This window comes from Tetranychus urticae, chromosome 1 (genome assembly GCF_039701765.1).
Source record: "Tetranychus urticae isolate SD_2017Ah chromosome 1, NJAU_TeUrti_SD_1.0, whole genome shotgun sequence".
NCBI lineage: Eukaryota > Metazoa > Arthropoda > Arachnida > Trombidiformes > Tetranychidae > Tetranychus > Tetranychus urticae.
In genome coordinates, this window is record NC_142958.1 from 13,108,409 (window position 1) to 13,134,945 (window position 26,537).

General features: G+C 31.1%; 1 protein-coding gene across 5 annotated transcripts in view; it reads left to right on the forward strand.

The window, feature by feature from the left end:
* The window catches only part of LOC107361387 (protein turtle-like), a 163,946-nt gene that overhangs the window by 77,457 nt on the left and 59,952 nt on the right, over positions 1–26,537 (forward strand). For 2 of the 5 annotated variants that reach the window (XM_089266835.1, XM_015928210.3), the window contains exon 5: positions 3,408–3,515. In XM_089266835.1, coding sequence (XP_089122961.1) covers positions 3,431–3,515 — 85 coding nt within the window. In that variant the 5' untranslated portion in view covers positions 3,408–3,430. Of the gene's footprint in view, positions 1–3,407; positions 3,516–5,585; positions 6,229–26,537 lie in introns of those variants that run through there. The other 3 variants (XM_015928208.3, XR_016198219.1, XM_015928209.3) reach the window with 3 other exon arrangements.

Here is a 26,537-nt window from a genome sequence, read left to right on the forward strand (position 1 = left end):
AGGAGGAAAAGTGAGATTTTGGTTGGAAAACAATTTCTGAGCAACCTTTTTGTCATCCAATTTGAGACGCTTTACAATCTAAACAACTTGAAAGTTCAAGAGCTTCAAAGTGTTTAAAGTAAACCAATTGTCAACTTTGTAGATGCAACTATTATAACATAATCATTATCGAGAAGTTATAACAATATACAACATTAAAGAAACCTTAATACACAGTAGTAGAGAAATTTTTAAGCTCGAAAGATAACCAATTTAGTGTATAACCAATAATCTTATGAATCCAGAGTAAAACGAAAAGTAAGAATATTCCCTTAAGCAGAAATCAGTATTAAGCCAATTTGCTCTACACAGGGCATTTCAGCTAATTTATCGATGATAAACGCTCATTACTCGACCTGTGAGTTACCGACTGAATGTGAATAACTCTCGAACACTTATGACAACCTAACGAAACTTGATGGGTGCGATTATTTGACTTGAAAAAATATGTTTTGAACTCAATGATCTCTAACATAATCTGGATCGATTTTCAAAAATGACTCTGTTTTCAAATAAAAATATGTCTGCCAAATCACAATATTTGATTCCCTGACCTATAGCATGTCTGGTTCCCGACTCATTGACGTTTAATATCTTACTAAGTAGCTGAATAGCCCTGTACTAATGATGATATTAAGGCTCAAAGTGCCAAAACCAAGAGAACTGTTGAATTGAAAAAAGTGTTCGATAGTTGATATGTGCCAACCACTTTTATCGATAAATAAGTTTCAGATTACTATCTCTTACGATCACGGAATGGACGAAGGTTTAACTGAAGATCGAAATGATCAGTTGACAGGAAATAGAGAATTTTTTTCTGCAAAATAATTGCCTTTTTCAGGTAGGGCATCAAAAGTTACATTAGTGAGATCCCTGTCGCAGTTTAAAATTAATAGTTAATAATGATCGTTATTTATTTAGTAATTTTCTTTTAAAACTTGTGTTAAATTGAATCAGCCATTTTCTCCTCATTCCTTGTGCTATGTGTAGGTCAAGATTGATAAGTCAAATGAGACAGAAATAAATACTAAATACTATAAGTATTATATTATCATTTACATCATGTTCAAGTGGGAATCGTTCACGATTTAGGTTGCAATAGATTATGTAGTTTGCTCATGTTTAAGGCATTATTCAATAAAATTCTTAGGTCACTTGTTGACTTTATTCTCAAATGTATCAGCTTGTCAAGATAAGCAAAGACGATTTTCCTTCATTTTCTTTGTTTGTATAAATCGCTGCGAAACCCTAATACAAGTCAAGTAGCAAAAAAAACTTAAGTTATGATTGGGGAATTTAGATGGCGCCACAAGAACGAATCATATTAGAACATTAGAAAAGCAGATGGCGCCACATGGCTTACAATATGCCACAATTTTTCTGCGAAACTGACATCATAATAGATCAGCATTTTGTTCAACATTTTGGAATATTATCGGCGTATCTAAATCCACTCCAAAGTCTAAGCGATGAAAAGGAAACTTGTCAATACACTTATGAAAAAGATGACTTGAAAATGATTTGAATTTATTTGAAAAGTAGATTTATGTCTCCGTTAGTGAAAGGGAAAAAGAAAAATCCAGAATCAAACTGATAATCGTGCTTACGGAGTCTTACTCGTAATTAGTTGATACTTTTATTTCAAAGCGATTTGTTGATAGAAAGGTTGAATCTTGTATGCTGCTCAACATTTTCAAAAATTAATGATTCCGAACAAGTTTTGCATCTCAATAGAATAGAATGCTAAATGAAAATTTCGAGTAAACATTGAAAAATGAGAAGTTTAATTTTTTTTGATAAACAAAAGCAATTTGATAGTCACAAGAAGGTAACAAAGATATCTTTTTATGGATTGAAGTATAAGCTAATTATTCAACAATCCATAGTTCAAAGAAGGAAAAGGTAGAAATGGATAAATCAAAACAATGAACAATTGAGTTTCTTGCTCTTCAGTTGCCTAGTAACTTCATTTCTCACTGATTTTTCGGTTCACATTTTCATTCTCTTCTGTTGTTGAACAAAACTTTTGATGCACCAAAAAAATCTAGTCGCAATAATCAAATGAAAGGAAATACTGAAAGACAAGAAAACATCAATAATGACATTGAATGTTGAGAAGCGACAAGAGTTGTAGGTATTGATATTGAATCTGTACAAGAGTCAAAAGTGCGCAAATGAAACGAACCAAGTGAATGTTGAAAGTTAATTCAGTTTATTAATGCCTGTGAAAAAGAGAATGAAAGAAAACTGGAAATGATGAAAATGATAATGAAGATAATTCTTTGATAAAAGAGACTGAATAAAGTTTTGGAGGCGAGAAGGTCAACAAGGAATTGTGAACATAATGCAGAAAAGGAAACAATAAAGTAATAACAGAAAACATCTCGAAGAGCAAGTTATGGTTAAGCAACGAAAATGTAATTTACTGTGATTATGGGTGCAACGAAACTGAACATTTCAACACTAAACGAATTGCGAACAAAGAGTAAAAGAAGGAACAAAAAAATGAAGTAAATTTACACTCTATTATCACAATAATCAGTTGTGATAATCAGACTTGTTCTGTTCTCAACTCCGTCAACAGCTTTCAACTTGCAACCTCCAGAATCACGGATCATTTAAAGCAACCTCAATCAAATTGTTGTTTATTAAAAATTGCATTTCAATGCTAATTGTGATGAAATATTACAAGCCAAATGAGCTTTTCTTTCATCAACAAAATGAACACCAAAATACAGAAGTAAAACAAGAGATAAGGAAAAGTAATTTTCATATTCTGAACATTTTCCTCTTCTGTAACAATCTATTACATTAACATGATTAGCGTCATTATACTTTTGATTTGTATTAACATTGTAATAAACTTTGATGAGTTTGGGAAGCTGCAGTCAACAGAACACGAAGAATACAGAAAAAAAAACAAAAGAAAAGTAAAAAATCGCAAAAAAAAACAATTTTCAGTCGAGTTTTGAAAAGAAGGAAAAAAAGATTGAAATAATTACAAAACATAATGACAACTAATCTAAATTGTGTAAAGTTATTTTGATATTTTTGTGCTTTAATGAATGTAAAAATTGAGTCGAAATGAGCAAAAAACGTGAAAAATTTTGCATCAACATTAAATTTCTTTATTCATTTTCTGGTTGGGAATTTAGTTATAGATAATTTTTTGTCATTTGCTTTTAAAAGCAACTTAGTTGACTGGGAATGCAGTTTATCACAATCCTAGTACTGGGAGTGAAAGTTTATCTAATGACGAATTTTATTCATTTTTACTTTTAAAATGTCTTTAAATGTGTCTTTATGATTGACTTTTTCAATTTCAATTTGGACAAATGAGATTTTAATAAAATCGTTTATCTTTTCAGGTTTGCTTGGTTCGAGATTGGAAATGGTCAATTCAAGGATGCCAATGATGAATAGTCTGATGAAAATTGAATCTATTTTCTTATTGATTTGGCTCAAATATTCACCAGGTAGGAAAAAGTTTTTTTTTCTTCTTTTTAATTTAAGAAGTTTCTCTTGAGAACAAAAACTCGAGGAAAATGGGAAAATGATTCAAATGAAGACTTTTCAGGATTGACATGTTTTGCCCACTAAAGCTGGACAAAAATTTGAATATTCATAAATCGATAAAGACGAAACATAAGATTTTTCTTGAAACCTCTAAACTTGTCAATTCGAAGTGTCACTGCTAATGGACATTTTCAATTCAATTAATCAAATTTGTTCTAATTGTTTCAACTTGTGTCTTTATTGAAATACATAATTCAGCAAAATGGTTGCTTGTCTTTTCAGTTTTGTATCACATTTGGAATTCAAAGTTGAAATTGTTTCTTCATTTAATCATAGTTACTATGGAAATTTGTTTTCCTTAATTTGATTAAACAACAATTTATTTTTTTGCACTTAAACGATTAAATTAGTTTTTCTGATTTGAGAAAAGTTGAATTTGCGCTCGCTTCTTGTTTTTAGCCCAGTTTAATTATAAATCAATGATGAACAAAAATTAATAAAGGAAAAAGTAATGAAGGAATGAAAGAGAGATAAAAATAATGGAGAAAAATGTTTGCAATGTAATTATTATATCAAATGGAATCATCAATCATCATCATGTTCATCATTTTTATGTGAAACAGAGAGAGACAGAAATCTTAATTGACAAAGATGATTGTAGTTAATTGATGATTATAAGGCTTTGTGGACATAATTCAATTTGAATTGCTTTTCCTCTTCATACATCAGATAAATGATAAAATTCAATTGCGAAAGAGAAAAAGAAAAGGAGAGGAGAAAAAAATCTTGATAGGTTTCACCTTTTCTAATTAGACTTTTAATAATTGAAACTTTTGTTATTCCCTGAATAATTTATTCAAATTGTTTATAACCAACGAGAACTGATTTTGTGTTAAGAAGCAATTGCTTACTGGCAGAGAAGATCGATTTTTAAAAATCGATTTCGCACATTTGCAATTCTATTCTACTTCAGCTATCGATTAATCGAATGTGAATCGATTAGATACAATCATAGAATAATCAATTATTGTGAGAATTTTGAGAAAAATCGCAAATCGATCAAAAAGTCTTGGATCTTTAATGTTTACCAATAATTTTCATAGGTAAAAAACGAGTTTCAGCTCTTTATCGACAGTCCTCGCTGATAACTTTTCCATAGACCTAAGCGATCTCTTATGCAGAAACAGAAAACTTTATCCCCCAAAATAAGAGTATTTTCTGAATGCTCATTGAAAGATATACCAGAAAAATGAGCTTCATGAAAAATCTGGTTTCACAACTGTACCAAAAGCGTTCGAATTTAAACTTTGACTCGATTTAATCGAAAACTCATGTTTATAAATTTTAATTTACGAATGGACTCAATTTAATACCCACAAAGTCCCAGCTCTTAACTCGAAAGTCAGATTTTGTATCAGTACTCCTTTGATCTGCTGAGGCTAATTGGATAGCACGAATCACGCTACCAGGCGAGTAGTGTGAATAAGAATTTTCCATTGAAGCGTAGTTTTTTAATGCCAATTGTATTCCGAGTAAAATTGCATCAATTTATACGTTTCACAGCTATTAACAATAATGTCGATTTTTAATCGGTCTTTTAATTTTCTTTCGATCCAAGAATCGATTTGATGTTCACTCATCCGTCAACCTTATTGTCTTATAAATTTAATCATTGATAACAAGCAAATCGAGTTAAAAGTTTATGTAACCATGAATTTCTGGTTTAGGAGTGAGATGTTATTAGAATCAATCAACTTCAATCAGGGCTGTACAATCATAATAAATGATCGTTTAGAGCAATCGATTCACTATTTTTTAAATGATTGTCAATATTTGAATAAAATGTCAATTTCGAATTGGAAGCAAATTTTGCAAATTTTGCCCAGCAAATGAACATTTTTTTGCGGTTATAAACTTGAAATATTACCATTGAACTGTGCGCATGATAATCAAGAGACAAATTCATTTCATCAAAGAACGCAAACTCTTTGACAATTGTTTTTCTCACTTTTCTCGGCTCATTTCGCTCTTTTCCTCTTTTCTTTCATTCCTTTTTCATTCGCTTTGTTATCAACCTTTCACAGTTCAATATTATTCCGTCTGTCTTTCTGAGCCTTTTATTAAATCAACACTTGCACAAACCTCATCATTAAAAGTTTAAAATGAAATTTGAATCTCATCATTGACATGTTTTCCAATCGTAAAATTCAACTCTAATAGACTCGATCTTTTAAATCGAAATAAACTTTTCCAACCTCAAATTTTCTCAAATTTCATTAGCTCAATCGACCCACTAACATAAAGCCAGTGATTAAACCAGTGCAAATGAAATAAAAAAGATAACCGTCATTTCTCGAGTGTCTCAGTTTTCCGTTTCAAATGTGAAAGTCTAGCTTCGAAAGTGAAATACAACAATCGAAAGTGTCAGTTGATGTTCATTCCAACAAAAAATGAGTTAATTTGCAAAATTTGTTGAACCTCGAAATGGGAAAAGATTCAATTGTGAAAAATAATTCGAGTTCAAAAATTGTGTCCAAAAAGCTTTGATTTGTTTAATGTTCATCCACTATACCATAATGGATAACCTGCATTTGTTTATACAACTTTTCACCAGTTTAACAATTCAATGGACTATTTACTTGCCTGAAACAACCGAAAGCCTAAGAGTCGACGGTAAGTCATTGTAGTCGACTGTAAATAAACATTTACAGTTTAATCAACAAACCGAGAATCAAAGAGGAAAAAGTTGCTCATAGTTATTAATGAACTTTGAAAATTAATTAACAAGAAAATGTTTTTTTTTCATTCTTCTTCTTCTTCGATGAATGTTTCTCTTTAAATTAAATAATACAAAATGTAAACATGAAAGGTTGTCTAGCATGCATTAATGAATAACAAAAGTGTTGAGCAAAGTGGCAAAAAAAGGCGACTTTTAGAGCAACAAAAATATTCCCTTTAATGTGGTAAAGTTGAAGATTAATGAATCTACTTTTGAATTGAACTTTTTTTCCATGTTAATTGTTGGTAAAGTAAAGCACATTAATCAAATCAGCTAATAGAGTTGGAAACCTTTAAAGATGAACTGATGAAAAGTGAAAAAGTTTAATGGAAAGCAATGGCAAGAAAAGTACCAAAATTCAATTTCAGGAAGTAAATGAAGAGAAGACGAAAAAGTGGCGAAAAAAAAGTTTTGAAGAAAAAAAACTCTCAGGTGTTGAGATTCGATAAATTCATTATCGAAGGTTGGATAATTGTTTCGATTCAATTTTCGAAATGAAAGAGAGAAATGGTTGAATTGATTTTTTGGAACTTTTTTTTCGCTGAAATTTTGTTGAAATGACAACTTCATTAGGTTGACATTATCATGATATTCAGATGAATACACCATTATGATGAATGAAAGTGAAAAATGTTTCATTCATTAATCGTGAAAAGTTTTCCTTTTCAATTTCGAAATTTCTTTTTACCTTGAATGGCCATTTAAAGCCATTCAATCTCGACGATTAACAATAATTTCATTTGGCAATTTTTTCTTCTCTTTCCATGAAAAATGAAGTGGAAAAGAGAAGAAAAATTTCTCTCACTTTTCAAGCCTCCAGGCTTTTCAGTTCCGGTTTCAAATGATTTTCTTTTCCTTTTTTTTCTTGTTCGTTACTCTTGCAAAGAACAGTTTATCCGATAGCAATCAGCTTTGCATTATTGCAAGATAATCATTCAAAGCGTATTTCATGGAGACATGAAATATCGATTTTGAAAGAAGACAAAAATTCATTCCATTTTTTCACTTATCAAATATTATTAATAAATGATAAATTCGTATTTTCTTCTTGAAAACTTTGAACATGATGAAAGAGCATTTCTCCATTTTCTTCGCTTTTTTCTTCTTTTTGCGAGAAAAATTGATATTCTTTTGATATTCAATCGAAAATCGTTTCAATGAATAATGAAGGAAAGAAGAAGAATCACAATAATCATGGTGACACACTCAATTATATACATTTTATCTGAATAAATGCAATAAGAATATTACTTTATTTCTTTACCTACAATTCAATGGAAAAATTTCTTTATTCTTTTTCCCTTTTTTCTTCATTTTTCATGGTAAGCCTCATTTTCTTGGTTTCATTTTCATTTTCCTTCTTTTCCATTCTTCCTACTCAAATCTTTCCAAACTTTTCCATCCTGACTTGGAATGATAGAGAAAAGAGAGAGAGAGAAAAATTCAGTGACATTTAAATAAAAAATTTGAAATAAAACTTGAATACTTATGTTTATCTGTTCGAGTAAATTGTAAGATGATTTTTTTGTCCACAAATTTCGTCTCCAAATGCAATTGAAAGGTAAAACTAAATAAAAAAAAGATGAAACTATATTGGTTTGAATAGCGATATAAAAATGATGAGTTTCATCATTTATTTATTTTTCTTGCTACTTTGAGAAATGCTTCAAAATATTGGATCAACTTTTTCAGTTTGTCCTTCATTCCTTTCCATTCAAGTTACTTTATATCAACATTTACCATAACATTGGATAAACAAGCGTTTCAATTACATATCTTTACCAAACCTCTAAGCCAAATGTTGATTCAGAAAATGAGACATTTAAAGAAAGCTTCATTTCAAACATCAGATTAAGTGTGCAAACCGATGATGCAATTTTCGAAACATTTTCCTCTTCCATTTCGACTAAAATGATCTTCATCAGACACGAAAACTTTAAACGATAATTGAGAACAAATTAGAAGCAATTTTTTTTGCAATAAAATTATTCTATTTTGAACTCGAATCTTTCAAATCTGTTGAGACCTTTGGTTCAAAAACTTGAAATTTTCTTCCAAACAAAACTTCCAACTTCGAAAATCTTTTTTTTTTCGTTTCATCAGATTTTATCTTCATTAGTCGAATCTATTTTGAATGATGAACAGAAGAGTTTTTAATAAACAAAATGGAACAGAAAAAATTGTTAATTTATTTATATGACATGAATGATAAGTACAGTTGAAAACTATTGCCACGAAACTTGATCATGATACAGTGAACAGAAAAGGCAAGCATGCAAAGCTCAGCCTGCGATTAAACTTTTTTGTCCATCACTCGTGATGCTCGACTTTCACATTTCTTTATCAAAACAATCTTTACAAGCATTTCTCTGCACTTCATTAAAAGCAATTGATTAACCAAAAGAGTTTGGGCTTGAATTTTCCATGTAACCAGAATGGAGGCCAAAAAAATGATTAATCAATCAAAATGAGTTTTCAAATGATGTTTCATATTGGAAATCAAAGTCAACCCAAATGTCCATTATCTGATTGCTAATTAATGTTTCGTTTTTTTCCAACCAGAAATGTCGAGTTTCATTTTCCATTCTGCCAACCCAATTCTGGGTTCATCATGCATCAGAAAAGAGAGCAAAAAATGTGAATAAAAAAAGTTCTTCACATGAACTCTTGAAGTGTCTTTTTTTCTTGCAAACCTTGAAATGTTTTAAAGTGCATCCATTACAAGTAAATACAATGTAATGTGACTTTTCAGCCTTGAATTGATGAATCTATTGAAGATGCTTTTTTCCCTGGTTTTCCAGTTGAAAATATCCTAAAATGATTTTTTCCTTTTTTTGTCTTCTTTCTCTTTTGTTGAAAATGAAATACATTTTAACAAGTCATCATGATAATCATGAGCACATTGATTGATTATTCATTTGGGTAAACTTTGTTTCATTTTAATCTCTTATTGATGAAGCACAAAAAAACAGGCTTTTGAAAAAGCGAAGATGAAGAGAGAAAAAAAGATTTGCAGGAAAAAAAAGTGAATTGAACATTCAGAATTATTAATTGTCTGTTGGAAGAGCGTCGTTTGTTTAACATGGCAACATTCCCTGTGATGAAAGATGCAATGGTTGGCGTTAACTTGGAGCACACTTTTGATGGCAATTGTTTGCGATAAATTATTCAGACTGTTTAGCATTATTATTATCATTTATGTTTTGACATGAACATTTCAATCAAAGTAACATGAGAATAAATGAGAGTCTAAATGGAATGATAAATGTTTTTCTTTCTTTCTACTTTTGCCTTGCTTTTTCTCTGCTCTTGTTGTTGTTGCTCCATTTCATATTTAAATAATATAAAATATTACATTTAGATGAGCAAAATGTTTATATTATAAAGTACATTAACATTCAGTTTAGCAAATTGTGTTTATCTTTTAGTTATCATTCTTGTTTCTTTGCGTTTTCTCTTCGCTTTGTTACATTTTCGTTTTTTGTTCTGGCAAACTTTCCCCAAATGAAAGGAAAAAGACAAAACTGATTATACACTTTGAAGGGAGTGAAAATAAGAGTCGAGATTATCGAGATGAAGAATAGCGAAAAGAAATGAATATAAATTGGTGCAAATTGAAATGAACATAAACGAAAAGGAAACTTCTAGTTTTTTATTAAAATTTCATCTCATTTGAATAAATATTTGGAAATCATTCATTAAGCAATTTAAATAAGATTTGTGATCAACTCGATCTTGAGCAAAGTTGAGGAAAATTTTCGCATAAAAAAGAGAGTCGAGGGCATTGCTGTCACAATCATAAAGTTAATTGTCAAGACAATTGACTTTTACGCAGAAATTTATTACTTTGACTTTTTATGCAAAGTTGGAAGACGAGAAGTAAATGCTAAAGATGCTTAAGAATGCTTAAGAGTAAACTAAGTTTTCGCTGCAAGTGAAGAGAAGAGGTTAGAACCTTAGAGAAGGAGACTGTGATGGGTCGAATTCTGAATAATTAGAGGTTGTAGATCAGAGTAATGGTGGTTCTATCGAGTCCAAGGAAGTTCCAGTTCTGGGAGCTTTATACATTGTTCATTTCTTTTGATGAACGGATTTTTAGCCAAGATAAGAGAATTTTTCTGTTCATTGAAAGTGGAAAAGTTTTTAAGTTCTGAAATCGTCGTTTTGGTTTCGAGCTTCACTTCACAAAACTTTATGTGAATTTAGTATAAGTTTATTGAAAGTTTGTCTGAATCTGAACGGAATAGTTTCCATTGTTAATTGGACTTGACTTGTCTCGATAAACTTTGGAAGGAAAAAATTTGAAGAATTTCAATGTTCTGTTGCAAATGGTGTTGAAACAACTTTAACTGATGACTTTGTTGGTTGAGTGTTCAACTGAGTTCTAAGGTGAATGAAAGGTGAGATCATTTGGAAGATATAGAGAAAGGTTAACTGTTGTTTTGAAGGGAAAAGATGATGAAAGGTCAATAATTTCATCAACTTCATTTTACGCCAAAGTCAACATTTTGTTTACCTTTTTCCATGTCAGCAGCTAGCAAGTTTGTACTTTTGTAATTGCTTTCATTTTACGCTTTTAATTTGTTCAACAAATTTTACGCCAAAAATTATTTTGCTTCCCAACGAGAGCTAAATATTAAGCATTTTTCTGGATGGAAAAAGAAAATCTCTTTTCTCTCTCTGTCAGTGTTTCTTGTTTTCCATTTTATGGTTCACTTTTTTTTCCTCTTCTTCATTTTGAACATCACATTTTGACAAAAGTTTACTCACAACTTATTATTACAAGCTACTCGAGCAAAACCTTTTGATGATGCACATTAAACCAGCAAGGTCAAAAAGTGTTTCAACTCTAAAAGCTGACTTATCAGCAATATCTTTCCTCTTGACCCTTTCATGCTGTGACAGCTGTTGCCCTTTAAACATTAATAACAGCCCAAGAGATTATCTTCGAAATACCTATCAATCAGCTTTAATCTTTACAAATGAAAATGGAACAAGTTTATGGAAAAATCGCGTTTTCCAAACAGAAAATGCAATTTTATTCCTCGATATTAATGTTGATATCAATGAAAATTATCGCTCAACTTGAGATTCAATCAGCAAATAAAGTTGTTGAGTTGAAATTGCATTAATCTAAACTCATTTCCATCAATATTCTCATTAATATTTTCCCAGTTTATCCATAAGAAGTTTGAGGGTGAAAAAGTGTAAAATGTTTTGTTCTTCTCTTTTTGATACTTTCTTTCAGATTAATATCATTTAGGCAACAGCCTTTAACCTCGAATCATTCAAGTAGCCTCAATAAAGTTACCAGAAAATAACAAGAGAAGACATGAAACAGACTAATGCACAAGAAAAGAAGATGCAAAATTAATTCCAAACAAATTGTCATTTACTGAATTCTGATTTGTATCCAAGAAGATGAAAAGAGCAACAATTTCGTGATGAAAAGTAAAAGACTAAATAGTAAAGCAATTCGCCGACTCTTAACATCAACAATCACAACAGAAACTCTTACTTTCCCTTTTCACTCCCAGTTTATTGTCGCTGAAAAGCTCTATTACCTTGTTCCAATCTTCTTGACTGTATCAATTCTTGGAGTTTCCATTTTCTAAAAATCTAATCGAAAGAAAAGTATTTCCAATATAAGTCTTCGAATCGGCAGATGACTATTTCAATGCATCGACTCATGCTAAACAATTTGCTGATGTGACGTTTACAATTGGAAACGAAAATTGAAAAAGTTTTCAAATTAAATCGTTCAACAACATTTTCCTCAAAATTTAGCTTTGAAATGCGTTCTTTCTGCAGCCAAAGCAGACTCCGAAAACTCGAAATTCCAAATTGAATAACATCTATTGAGACTTCTATTGATATTTAGCTTTGTTCAAATGACACTCGATAGTTGAATGAAAATGGTTCAAAGTTGTTTTCGTAAAAAATGGAAATCAATATTGTGTTCATTTTCCGTTGAACCAAAACATGTCGACTCATTAATGCACTTTTCTTTTGCCTTTTTTCCTCTTTTTCCTTTTTATTCCTCCTTCCAATACATTTCGCACTTTCTCATGGCCAGACAATCAATCTTGCACTGACCAATATTATCCCATTAAATTAACCAACCATTATTATCAACACATTAAGCCAAATTTTCCTCCTCATGTTCATCTTTATTACTCGGATTCATCTTTTTCCATGTTGTCCTTTTTTCTCTCCTTTTTTCTCCTCTTCACAACAATTTAATTTAATCAAATGAATGTCATTTTTTTCATCACTTTTCAGTCCATTCTTTCCATGAAATTTATGTTGTTCAAGCCGTTCGATTGTCTCTTCATTATAATTGCATTAACAATCGAAGATTTATAATGACTTTTTACCCTTGCAATAAGAGACTGAAATTCATCGTCAATGTATATCATTATGTGTTCATCTTGAATGGGAGAATGTTGAAAATTTAAGAGACAACTTTTACTGTCAATATTAGCTTTATTATCATTTTTCATCATTATTATCATTCCTATTATTGTTGTTATTACTATTGCCATTATTGTTATTACTGTTTCTCTCTTCCTTTCTGCTTCTCTCATCTTCAACTCGTAATTTGATTAATAACTTTGGCTCCTTTATTTGTCTTGTTTTTGGCTTTTATCAACATTTTTTATTCCATTTTTTCTTCTTCTTTTTAATCACTTTTCATCATTCTTTTCCAACTCATGCTTGCCAGATTTATTAATCATCTTTATTAATCCAATTAAACTTGGGTCACAGTTAAGATGCATTCAGCAGTCAATTTATATTCATTTCATGTTAATATTGACTATTCAATATTCCGTTATTGGGTTGAGAGAAATTTTTGTCAGCCAATTGAACATTTGTCTACTCGAATCAATTGTCATTAATTTAATATTTTTCCGGTCATTTATTAGTCTTATGATGGGTTTAAAAGTTTATATTATGAATCAAAATGACCTAAAAGTGGAGACTCAAAGTTGATCATTAAATGGATTTTGAATGGCAAATGTTGACTTTAATCCATCATTAGGCTATTTTTGCATCTTTTTCAACTGATGGAACCTAAAGGGAAATATCAGAACGGCCGAAACTTTTAGAATATCATTTTTTTCTTCTTCAACATTTATCTGTAAATCAAATAAGGAACCTCGAATTTCAGTGATTATCAAAAGGATTTTGGACTGGAGATGGGACATAACTTTATCCCAGACCCGGACATGCTACTCTGAGCTTATAATATTTTTCAAAGTTGATTGAGTTTATAGTTAATCGTGAAGGTTGATTGGACCCAGTTGACTTGAAAACTATCATAAACTCAAGATGAAGAGAATCAATTCTAACATGAAATGAAGACAGGAAAGCCTGAGATAACAGAACCATCGAAGGCAATGAAGAGTCGAAAAAATGACATGAAAATCAAAATACAGATTAAATTAGATTAAATTGTGGTTTAAGTCATGCAAAGCAAATTATCTCGGAGTGATGTGATCAAGTCCCTGGAGTTTTCCTTCTCGTGTTGGAAGGCTAAAGCTTCGGATGGTTCACCATCACATTAAACATTAATGTAATTTTGCATTAATTTTTGGCGTTTCTCGAAAGCAGCAAAAAATAACAAAACGAATAATTCTTTTCTCCTAAAAAGGATAAAAAACCCAAATGCTAAGCTTTCGCATGTGAACAGTCAATAGACTGAACCAACTCCATTGACATTTAACCGCATTTCGATTCTTGTCTTTCAATCATTGCCTTTGCTCCAATCAATCAATGTGATCAGACTTGCCACCTTGATTGAGTCAATGTTTGCAGCCTCAATGATCCACTTCGCCATCACCCATAAAACACTGAATGCATTATTGGACAGATTAAAGAGTAAATATTGATTAACAATTAATTGATGATTGGTTATCTGTCATGAAAATCTCAATCTATTACAGTCTTTGAATACCAATGTGCATTTAAATTTTTCTTGAAATGTTGTCCCAGTTTTGTTCACTCCAAACTCACAATCGACTCTTTGTTTGCGCTTACATAATCATCAAGTAATCACTTTCATTATCAATCAAATTTCAGTTTATTCACTGAATATTGGACTAGCAAAATGGACAACATCAACACAAGCTAGTTTGAAAGTTTAATGACAGTAATGATTGAATGCCCATGAATAATATCAATTAATTTCGCCCATTTTTTATCTCACATCTCATTCACCAAAAAGCTTATATTTTGTGATTAAAACTCAATTTCAACATCAACGGATAACTTGCTGGGAGTGATTTTTATCAATTATGAATAATCATGTACAGTGAAGACAGAAAATGAAACGTGTTCGATGTCCCAATCCATCAACAGTTTAATCCTGAAGCAAGTTTATGTTGACCTTAGTTCGAGCAGTTTGTCATCAACAGAAAATTTCCATTCGAAATGAAATTTTACTCTCGATTTTAATCTCTTTTCCTTCTTAAATGTCAATGAACTTGAATCGATTGAGTTTTAATGAGAACTGGTAGACAGGTGCAATTGTCAGGTGAAATGAAAATTTGGTTGAATATTGCAATTAATCTTTAAAATGTCACCAACTGATGGAATGAAAATAGAGAAAATTTTCTCAAATTTGATTCGAAACGTTTGTTTGAGAAAATTGTTCATTTATAAAATGATTGCAATAGAATGTTTGATGGAAAAAGAAGAAAAGAATGAAAAATTTTACTCAATGATACATTTCCATTGAGGTTATCAAAACTGAAAAATGATAATAATAGTGAACAGTGAAAAGGTGTACAAATAGATTGATGCAATTTTTTGTGCTCTTTTGGCTAAAATGGTTGGTTATGGTTGAATTGTCCCAAAAAGGGAAAGTCGCTTAAATACGAAATAATGTCGCTTAATGATATCTTAAAGATGGTGATGCTTTTAGCTACTATTATCATGAGCCTGAACAAATTTTGATTACAAATTGATGGCTTCACTTTTTTGCTCTTCAACATCTTGATTCCTTTCATCGAGTTTACCACTGAAAACCATTGAACCAACAAATTTTCCTCTTTCCTCAAATTTCAATTTCATCGGCATAACCAGTCCAAGTTTGACTTTTAATCTGCAACTAAATCTATCGAGTTCAAGTCGACAAATTGCATTGAAACTCTTGAAATGTGTCGACCTTTTTTCCTCATGGAAAAGAAGGGAAAAATTGAAACGAAAAGGGAAATTTTTTCTTCTCTTCTCTCAAAATGTAATAACTTGAAATGTATTTTTGTAAATTGAATGAATATGTTTTTGCGACTCTCGACATGTTTACTTTTGCACCAAATGATTCAACATTTGCATTGAAAATTAAACAAAAGCGAAGCCTTTGTTTTCGTCTCTTGTTGTCTGTAAGAATGTTGATTTACTGTTGACAAATGCAAAAAGATATAACTTTACAAATCCATTTAAATACATATCTATTTTGTGTGCAAATTTCGTGGAAACTTTTCCATCCTTGTCTTTGCTCTTTCACTTTACTCGCTTCTTTTCATATTAATATAAAAGTAAATAGAATGAAGTGAAAAAATGTTATTCAAAGTTGAATTAAAGTTGAAGATGAATGAAAGAAGAAAAAGAGAAACATTAAAGGTAAACACGGAAAAATGAAAAGACAAAATATCTATCTTTTAAGAAACAAGTTTTCCATTGTTTATGACATTTCCAAATTTTCATTTTCCATTTGCATAACATTTCTTGGAACTTTGATTAAAATTTTCCCATGATCCTTAACCTCTTAACATTCAATGTAAAAATCGTTTTTCAAATTTCACCAATATTCCAATGACCTTATAAGCAAGTTTAGAGCAATATTTACGCAAAGTCTAGCATTAATTTTCGATAAAGTTTTGGATTCCATTGCTTAAAATAACGAAAAGATTTGGGTCTGTTGTACGACTGTCGGCTCAAAAGCAGTTCTTACATGTTTTGATAAAATCTGAGCTTCTTAAAGACTTGATAACTGTGCTGCAAAATTTACGAACCGATTTCTGTATCGATTTGAAATGACAATTTTGTAGTTTTGATCCGTTTTTAGCAAGAGTTTTGATAATGTTGAGGATTATAAGATCCTGATTATTGTTGTACATCTAATCGAGATGTTTGCTAATTGTTAAGTATTAGAATCTTGTCTTTAAATGTAAAACTGAATTGAATAATAATTAATGACAATTCAATGATCATTAAGTCAACATCAAAATTTACTTCAGGTTATGGGCTCAGTGTGTTTCTGGTCAGAACTATTTATCTAATTTGGAATTATTTTGGTTCCTTATATTGATATAATTATCTGGAGTTTATTTGTGTCTTTATTGAATATGGAGTCTGAAAATAAGGCTTATAATATTGAGAAGTTGTCAGCCAGTAATTGGTCAAATTGGAAGTTCAAAATGGAACTTATTCTGAAAGATTATGGTTTATTTGACATAGTTACTGGTACTGAAGTTGATTCTTCACTAAGAAGACGAGGTCAGGAAAATTTCAGAAAAAGATCTGATAAGGCATTCCGAACTATTGCTCTTTCAGTTGGTGACCAATATCTTGGACTTATTAGAAAGTCAGAAAGTCCAGCAAATGCTTGGAAAGCTTTATGTGACAATTTTGAACGAACTTGTTTAACAAATCAAATGATATTATGGAAGCGATTTGTTTATTTGAAATACAATAAAAATGAAGATATGCAAACCCATATTAATCGTTTGATTGAGTTGAGATGTCAACTTGAAGCAGTTGGTCATAAAGTGAACCCAATAATGTTGGTAATGGTATTATTAGAAAGTTTACCAAAAGAATACGATAGTTTGATCATTGCTCTCGAAACGCAAAAAGATAATATTGATTTCGATTTTGCTTGTAATCGGGTATTGGAAGAATATGAACGTCAGAAGTCTCAGAAAAGTGATGTTCATGATACTGAGTCTATCGCTCTCAACGTGAATAATACAAATAAGAATAAATTCAATGGTAAATGCAATTTCTGTGGAAAAATCGGTCATATGGCTAAACATTGTTACAAGAAGAAGGCACAAATGAAACAAGAGAAGCAATCAAATGATGAAGTAAACAGTAAATGTAATACTGTTGAGGTAGATTGCGAGGCATTATTAGCTTACCAACATATTCAAGAAAATTTTGATTGGGTTATTGATTCTGGTGCCACTAACCATATGTGTCATGTTATTGAATGGTTTATTGATTATAAAACTTGTTGCGATAAATTGGTAACAATAGCGAATGGAACCCGAGTAAATGTATTAGGTGAAGGCAATGTTATATTCAATGAGCAATCAACTGGTAAAAGGTTGATGATAACTGGTGTTCTTCATGTTCCAGAGCTACATCGAAATTTGTTATCAGTTTCAAAAATGACAGAAAAGGGAGTAAATGTTTTGTTCAAAAATAATGAAGTTAAAGCAATAAGAAATGGAATTGTTGTATTTATTGCTCATAACGAAAATGGTATATTTAAAATAAAAGCAAATTTTGAACAGTACATGAGTTATCATTCTGAACTCAATGATAAAATGATTTGGCACAAAAGATTAGGTCACATTGGTAAAACTGGATTCAGTGTATTAACTAAGAATGGATTGTTACCAGTTAAAGGTGAACTTGATTCAATTTGTAGAAGTTGCATTCTAGGTAAGCAAACGAAACAGCCATTCAAAGCATCTGCTTCTGAGACTAAAGAAGTATTGGAACTAATTCACACTGATATTTGTGGTCCAATGCCAACTGAATCCTTAAATGGTAGTAAATATTTCATTACTTTCATGGACGATTTCAGTCATTATGTTACTGTTTATTTTCTTAAGAAAAGAGAAGAAGCAATTGATGCAATTACCAAATTTGTTGACTTTACATCGAATCAAAAGGGAACTAAGGTGAAAACAATGAGAAGTGATGGAGCCAAAGAGTATTTGTCATCTGAAGTTCGCAAATTATTTGATTCGAAGGGTATTAAACATGAGTTAACTTGTCCTTATACACCACAACAGAATGGTAAAGCAGAGAGGTTGAATCGAACACTGCAAGAAATGATGCGCTCAATGTTAATTGAAGCAAAATTAGATCAAGATTTTTGGGCAGAAGCTTGTAATGCAGCAGCTTACTTATTGAATAGACGTCCATCTTCCAGCATCAATAATCAAATCCCATTTGATCTTTGGTTTGGAAAACAGGTTGATTTGAGCAATATCAGAGTATTTGGATGTATTTGCTATGTTTTATCACCGAAAGCACAAAGAAACAAACTTGATCCGAAGTCAAAGGAACAAATTTTCATAGGTTACGATGAGCGATATAAAGGTTATAAAATATATGATCCAATAACACATAGAACATTCATGGCAAGAGATGTTATCTTTGATGAAAATAGATTTTATCAGAATCCATCAGCTAATGAGTCATTAAGTGTTTTGACAAATTTTGAAGCACCGAAAACATATGAAGAGGCAATGGCAAGAAATGACTCTGAGCTTTGGAAAATCGCTTGTGAACAAGAAATGCAGTCATTGAAAGATAAATCCACATGGAAATTGGTTGAAAATGATGGAAAAATGAATTTGATAAACTGTAAATGGGTATTTGATATAAAAACAGATGTCAATGGTAATATTGAAAGGTACAAAGCTCGTCTTGTAGCTAAAGGTTATTCACAAAATCCACATATTGACTATCATGAGACATTTGCTCCTGTGTCTAAGATGACTTCGATAAGAACAGTACTCAAAATTGCGATGATTGAGAAGATGAAAGTCAAACAAATTGACATAAAAACAGCATTTCTCAATGGAACTATTGATGAAGATCTTTACATGAACCAACCACAAGGTTTCGATGATAAAACAGGAAGAGTTTGTAAATTACTCAAGAGTATTTATGGTTTGAAACAAGCTTCCCATTCTTGGAACAAAGAAATTAATCAATTCATATTGAATCTTGGTTTTAAACGTTGTAAATCAGATACGTGCATATATTATCGTAATGAAGATGATGGTAAAACTTTTATTGTACTCTATGTTGATGATCTCGTTATTGCATCAACAAACATTGAGTTCATCGATAAATTCATAGTTGATATTGGTTTGAAATATGAAACAAAGGTAATGAAAACCTTCAACTATTTTCTTGGTATTAATATTGTTTATAATGAAGCTGACAATTCTATTGGTTTGAATCAATCAAAATATATTTCTGAACTACTTGAAAAATTTGGAATGAGTAACAGTAAGAGTGTTAAGACTCCTATTGATTCAAATGTCAAATTAGTCAAAGAGCAGTGTGAATTGGATTCAACATTGAAAATGAAGTATCAACAGCTTGTCGGCTCATTGCATTATTTGGTTACCTGTACGAGACCCGATTTAGCTATTATTACTTGTATTCTTTCTCAATTTAGCTCTGCTCCATCAAACAACCATTATGTTGCAGCGAAGAGAGTTTTACGCTATCTCAAAGGTACTGCAAACTTTGGTATCTTGTTACAAAATGATGAGAAGCAAGAAATTTTTCTTGAAGGTTTTGTTGACGCTGATTGGGGAGGTAACTTTGAAGATAAGCGGTCAGCAACAGGTTATCTATTTTACCTAAATAAGAGTTTAATTTCATGGGTAGCAAAGAAACAACAAACAGTTGCTTTATCATCAACAGAAGCTGAATATATGGCTGAGACTGAAGCAGCAAAAGAAGCTATTTGGCTCAAATCTTTGTTAAAAGAATTAGGTTATGAACCAAAATTACCAATCAAGATCAATTGTGATAACCAAGGAGCGATCAAACTCGCTAAGAACCCAATATTTCATTCAAGGACTAAACACATAGATATCAGACATCATTTCATTAGAGAAAATATTGAAAATGGTTTAATCAAGTTGGAATATGTTCAAACTGATAAGAATAGAGCTGACATCATGACTAAACCTTTACCTGGACCAAAGTTCAGCTCTTTGGTTAAATTAATATCATATGAGTTCAATTAGATGGACAACAAGAGGGCGTGTTGAGGATTATAAGATCCTGATTATTGTTGTACATCTAATCGAGATGTTTGCTAATTGTTAAGTATTAGAATCTTGTCTTTAAATGTAAAACTGAATTGAATAATAATTAATGACAATTCAATGATCATTAAGTCAACATCAAAATTTACTTCAGATAATAGGCGATGGAAGTTGATCAAATGTCGAAAATTGTTTTCTTCTTCTCACGTTTCCTCACATTATTACAGTAACCTTACTTGTAATGATCTTATTTAATGTACTTTTGTATTTATCTCTAATGTCACAGTTAAGGTTAATCCAAAACTGTGACATTAACAGGCAAAACATGTGTTGAACAATTACAAGCACTTTAGGATATTAATAAGATGTTTCAATATGCAAGCTCATCAAGACACTTTGAGCAAGCAAAAAAAACTCTTCCTGTAACCTTAAACTTCAACACTTTTACCTAACAACTTTCAATGTAAACAAAAGTCTTAATTGTTTTACTTGATTAATTGCCTGTTCAATTTAAAACTTTTGAAAACAATTTCAAGTTGCCCACCTCATCCTCATCCTACATGTTAACCGTGATGAATAATGATACACAAGAAAACAAAGTGTTCAAATCATGACAGATTTACTCTTCTTTTTTTTCATCACTGAATTTTTTCCACACCGCCTTAATGACAACTCAACTTGATACTCTTTCAAGATAAACTGTTCAACAAGGGACAATGTTGTAGACAATATTTAAGGATGAGATTTACAATAAAGATAAACTTTTAACCCTGTTCAGAAGGAAAATGTTGTAAATATTGATCATGAAATGTTGATGGAATTTCCACATTTTCATGAAAAAACGGAAATGTTGAGACAAAGTTGACGTTTTTTCGAAATGTTCGTATTTAAGCATGAATTTAAGTGAATCTCTTCTTCTCTTTTCCCTGAAAAGTGAAATCTGATAAGGTTAGCATAATGAGCGTGATAATGGTCCTGTTACAGGTGATTATTATTCATATAATGAGAATGTTGTTCTCAACTTACAGCGATAATACATAAACTAATAACCACACAATTATCATCTTCAGCGGATTCATTTGAGATTTGAAATTCTAATCGAAAACAAAAGTTTCTTCAGTTTTCTGAAATGGATCAAAAGTTTTGTTTCGTCAAGATTTGCAATTCGAAGAATGAAAAGTTCTGTTTTTCGATTTTTTGTTTATTCGTTGGCGAAATTTTTTTGGCAATCAGTTTTGAAGTTTTCCTTTTCATTCTGATTAGCGTGTTATCTGATAAATTTTAGAAGCTGATGTTTTCGCTGTAACAGAGTTGGAAAAACGAATGGTAACAATATTAGATTGATTGCTGGGAATAATGTTGGACCATGAAGGTAGAGAGAAAAGAGAAGAACAAGAATTTGGAAACTACTTAATCTAATATAATGCATCTTATATTGGATTTGGGTTGAAAGAGAAAATGGTTTTTCAAAGCCATTCTTTCTCTTCAATACCTCAAGGTGTAGCTAACATTTTTCTTTTTTTTCCTCATGTTCTTCTTCATCCTCATGGTCATCATCAACAACAACAACAATGGCAACAACAGTAACTTGCAATTCTTTGCCTTTTCTTTATTCATCATCATCATCAAAATCATCATCATCCATTGGTCATTATAATGACAAGTGAAAAGGGAAAAGTAGTTTTACTCTTTTTTATCCCATTCCAACTTTGTTCCATGACTATTCAAGTTTTCCGATCACGAATCAAGTCTCAGGTTATATCATAATATATACTTTCAACTAGAAGATGATTTAAGATGGTAACATTACAAAGAAGAGGTTCAACATTGACTCTTGTTAATGCTGATGAGGCTGTTGTTTCCCTTTGGTTAAGCCTGTCTCTTTGGCTCATCAGTTTGCTTCAAGTTGACTAACAAAAAAAAGCCAAGTCAAGACGAAGACAAAAAATTGGTAAAACCTGATTGAGATTTTGATTCTCATTACTTCTTGTACTTTGACTGGTTTTCAAACTCTTTTTTTTTGTGCTCTTCCAATACTGGCTACTGGGTGACAAGATGAAAAGGCTCAATTGATATTGATGTACTGTTGAGGTAACCTGATTCTTGACAATAAACAGAGGAAAAGATTGTACAGCCATTTTCCTTCTTCAATGAACAACCAAAGAATCACTTTATTTGTTGTATAATAATGTCTATAATGATAATGATGTTGATGATGATGTTGATGTTGATGGAAATTGTTTTTCAAACAGAAAATGGGAGAAAAAAAATGAATAGTAAATACTTGGAGTAGAAAGTAAAGTTATCCCAACTGTGAATATATTTTCACGTTTTTTTCTCTTCTTCTTCTTCTCTTCGCTCTTCACTCTTCAAACTTCTTCTTTATATCAACTTCTTGTAAACAGAAAACAGTAAATGGTGTTTATGCTAAGTAGAGCTGAGTAAGATGGAAACAAAAATTGATGCGTAACATGTTTCATGATATCTGATGAACCTTGAGCTTTCGGACCCAAACAATGAAACTATATGTTACACATTTTCATCATCCTTTTCATCCTGCCTACATCTTTCCATCATCATCAGTTTTCCTTCTTACTCATCTCTAATGGGAATTGAAATGGGACATTCACATTGAAACATCAGCTGAGAAATGCAAAGAATCAGAGGAAAGAAAAGGAAAGAAAAGCAAGAAATGATGAACCAAAAAGAAGCAAATGAAAAAAAAGAGAAGAAAAAATAGAAACAAAGTTCTGTTACTGTGGTACATCTTTCATCATATCATTTCTCATGAGATGATTTAGCTGAATTTATCAGAGAATCTAAAAAAGTACATTAAACCAATAGATACATGATGGATTAATAAGTCAACTTTACCAATCACATTTCTTTACAAAAAGTGATTGCAATTCATCGAATTTCTCGGAAATGAAAAAGTTTGGAAATTACTAAATGCTCAAGCGCGAACATTTCGTCGAAATTTATCATCTTGAGAATTTCCGCTTTGATTTTCTGGATCGACTTTTTTCTTCAGAAAATTCAAAATTGGAAAAGTCTTGGAATTTGAAAATTTCAGGAAAAATCGTCCTTCATTATCGAATTCAGATTTTCAGTCAATTCTTTGTGATAAGTGTCCAGATCCAGGTCCAAGATAGAGTCAATTCATGTTGATGAATCGTTGACTCAGATTTTTATTCAAAGAAAAGTTTCTCATCATTTTGAGAGATTAGGGAAAAATCGGTTTGAAATTGTTTCGAAGTTTCATTTTATCGATGAATTTGAAATAAAAGTTGATGAGTTGCTAACTCGAGTAAAATGAGTGTAAATTGTTGTGTTACAAATGAAAAGTTGAATGTGCAAATTAGTTGAACCTTTTGCTTGTTTGTTTTATTTGTTGCTCTTGATTTGCACATTAGAAGCCAATGGATCATTTGCCAGTTAAAACTATTGAAATGAAAAAGTCATTAATTGTAACTGGTTACAGTCTAGTCACATCCTTGGTCAATGGTCAAAAGTCTAGGGAACAATGGAAAAAGACTAACGGTTGAAAGATAAAAAAGACAGGTTAGTTGAGATGAATGGAGTAACTGTCCAGAGGAGAAGCAAAGGCAACTTGAAACAGATAGTTTTGGATAACAACTAAGCTGATTATTTGCAATGAAAATGAGATTATAAGCAGTGTCTCAAATGAACAATAAGAATTGAATGGTGAAACGAGACGATGAGTCGCGAATTGAAAGTTAACAGAGAAGAAGGAAAAAATAAACAAAAAAGGTTTCCAATTGGAATAGGAAAAAGTAGTTGGAAAAGAAGGCGAAATGCAATTGTTATTCAAATCAGTTAGCAAAGTCAATATGATTAATCAATTTAATTTATACAAATTAACTCAGGCCAATGAGTGCAAGCAAAGATTTATCTTCAACTTTTCTGTTGGAAAACATTTTACCTCACAATCAGAGCTCATTAATCAAATGCTAATAGCATTAATCATAGTGATAAATTTTCATCAACTAAAGTGAACGCAAAGCAAAGCCAAAAGTAATTTCAAGTGAAAAGTAATATTGAATCGAGAGGAAAGACAGAAAAAATTATGAATCGTAAAACTTATTAACCAGGTTAGATTTGAGGTCAAGTTGATTGTTGGTATAAAATAAGAGATGGAAGCGAAAAAAAGTCACTTTCATTTTTCAATTATAGTTGGTGTTTTTTGTCTTGTGCGCCTGTTTGCAGTGATAACTCTCGAACGGTTGATAGCACAGACCTCAGACTTGAACCATGAGCTTTTGAGTTTTGAAGAATTTCGATTCCGATCGATCAAGATCATTCAAGGTCATTCCATTTTTGAGACCATTTAAGTTGATCGGCAATAAAGAGCATTGAGAAAGTGAAAAAGTTGAGATTGAATAAGCTCAAGTATTATCTTGAGTAAAGATTATTATAATATTTGAAATGATAAACTATCAATTCAAGTTGTTTCTCTTCAATGATATTACTTTTCTGCTTCTCACTAGTCAACAAACAAAACGAGCAAAAGAAGGGCCAAAATGAATATAAAAAGAACGAAATGATTCTATTATACGATTGAGGAAAGAAAAAGAGTCAACTCTTTTTTTCAAGTTATATGGTTGATGATGCTAAATGATTGTAAAGTTTAAAGACTATCGCCAGTTGCAATGAACAAGAACGGAAAAACAAGAGTGAAATGATTATACTTGAATCGAGTTCGGCAAAAATTCAAGTCTCGACAAGTAAACCTTGAGATTTAAAAAAATGATGATAAAAGGAGTTTACCAGACAAAATGTTTGATTAAAAAGGAAAAGAGCAAAGAGTCGAAATGTTATTATTTGATAATGATGATATGATGATGCTTATGGTGAACAGAATGATGATCAAGTGAAAAAGAGTGGACCATTACTCAAGCCACTAGAGAAAAGGTCAACAATATTTTTACGCTTTTCTTCGTTGCCTTTTGTTCGCTGTTTTGGATTCAAACTTTTCACTTCAGTTTTTTAATTTTCACAGCAAAATGAATGGATTTTGGTGACAAAATGATTAAATGATGAAGAGGAAAGAATAGAGTTCAATCGAGTTGAAAATGATGATCATCATCAAATGATAATTTTACTGTTAACACTGGCATGACGAATAAGAGTAAAGAGTAAAAGTCGCTTTTCGAAGTAAACAGGGAAATGTTGGTTTCCAATGTTGACTTTCATTTTTTACTTCTTGTCTTTTTACGAAAAATGAAGTTTCAGCACTTTTCCGAAGGAAACTCATCAAATTCTGTTTATTTTTCAAAGTAAATTAAATGAGCAAGTTGGTCAAACGAAATGACAAAATGTATTTTGATTCATCTTCGAGTTTTTTTCGATCCAAGTTTCGGGTTTTCCCATTTTTCAATATTCTGCTTACACTCTCAATCTTTTGATTCATGGGACGTGAAACTTCCTTCTTCTGTACAAATTCCGATTGACTTTTATTTAGTCGAGTTTTCTCTTCATTTTTGCAATACTTGTGTTCATTGGCTGTGCTCATTAAAACACAGCTTGAAGAGTCAAAATTGATGTAATTCGATGCTCTCTCAATGAAATCGAATGCAATGGTTGGAACTTTTTTTCCTTCTTCTTGTTGTGTCAACCTGTGTAAGTTTCTAATGTCTTTCATGTCCCAAGATGATTAATACGCTAAACTAATCTTATTAGCATAATGCAAATAATAAAGAATATTTTAATCATTGTATTTTGGAATGAATTTTTTTGCTAAAATACGAGAAAAACATTGATTTTGATCGGAATGCAAAATATGATTACAAAAGATTAAATTAACTCTTCCCATTTAGACAATAAACAACAATATTTTATAATGATAAAAGCTGCACCGTAATGAGTAAATATCAAACAGAATCAAGCATCTGGAGGTATCTTTGTGATAAAAGTCTAAAAATTTGGTATGGATCGCTTCAATTTAAGTTTATCTATTACATTTATATTCCCTTTTTTATAGTATGTTACCTTTTGATGGTAAATACAATTTTTATACATTTTGCCTCATACCGTCATACGGAATCACAAAAATATTCAAAATAGGCGATTCGTCAAAGCTTGATATCGATTACATAATTAAATTTTCAAACTGCAATGTAGACTACCACATGATGCTAAATATACTTGGT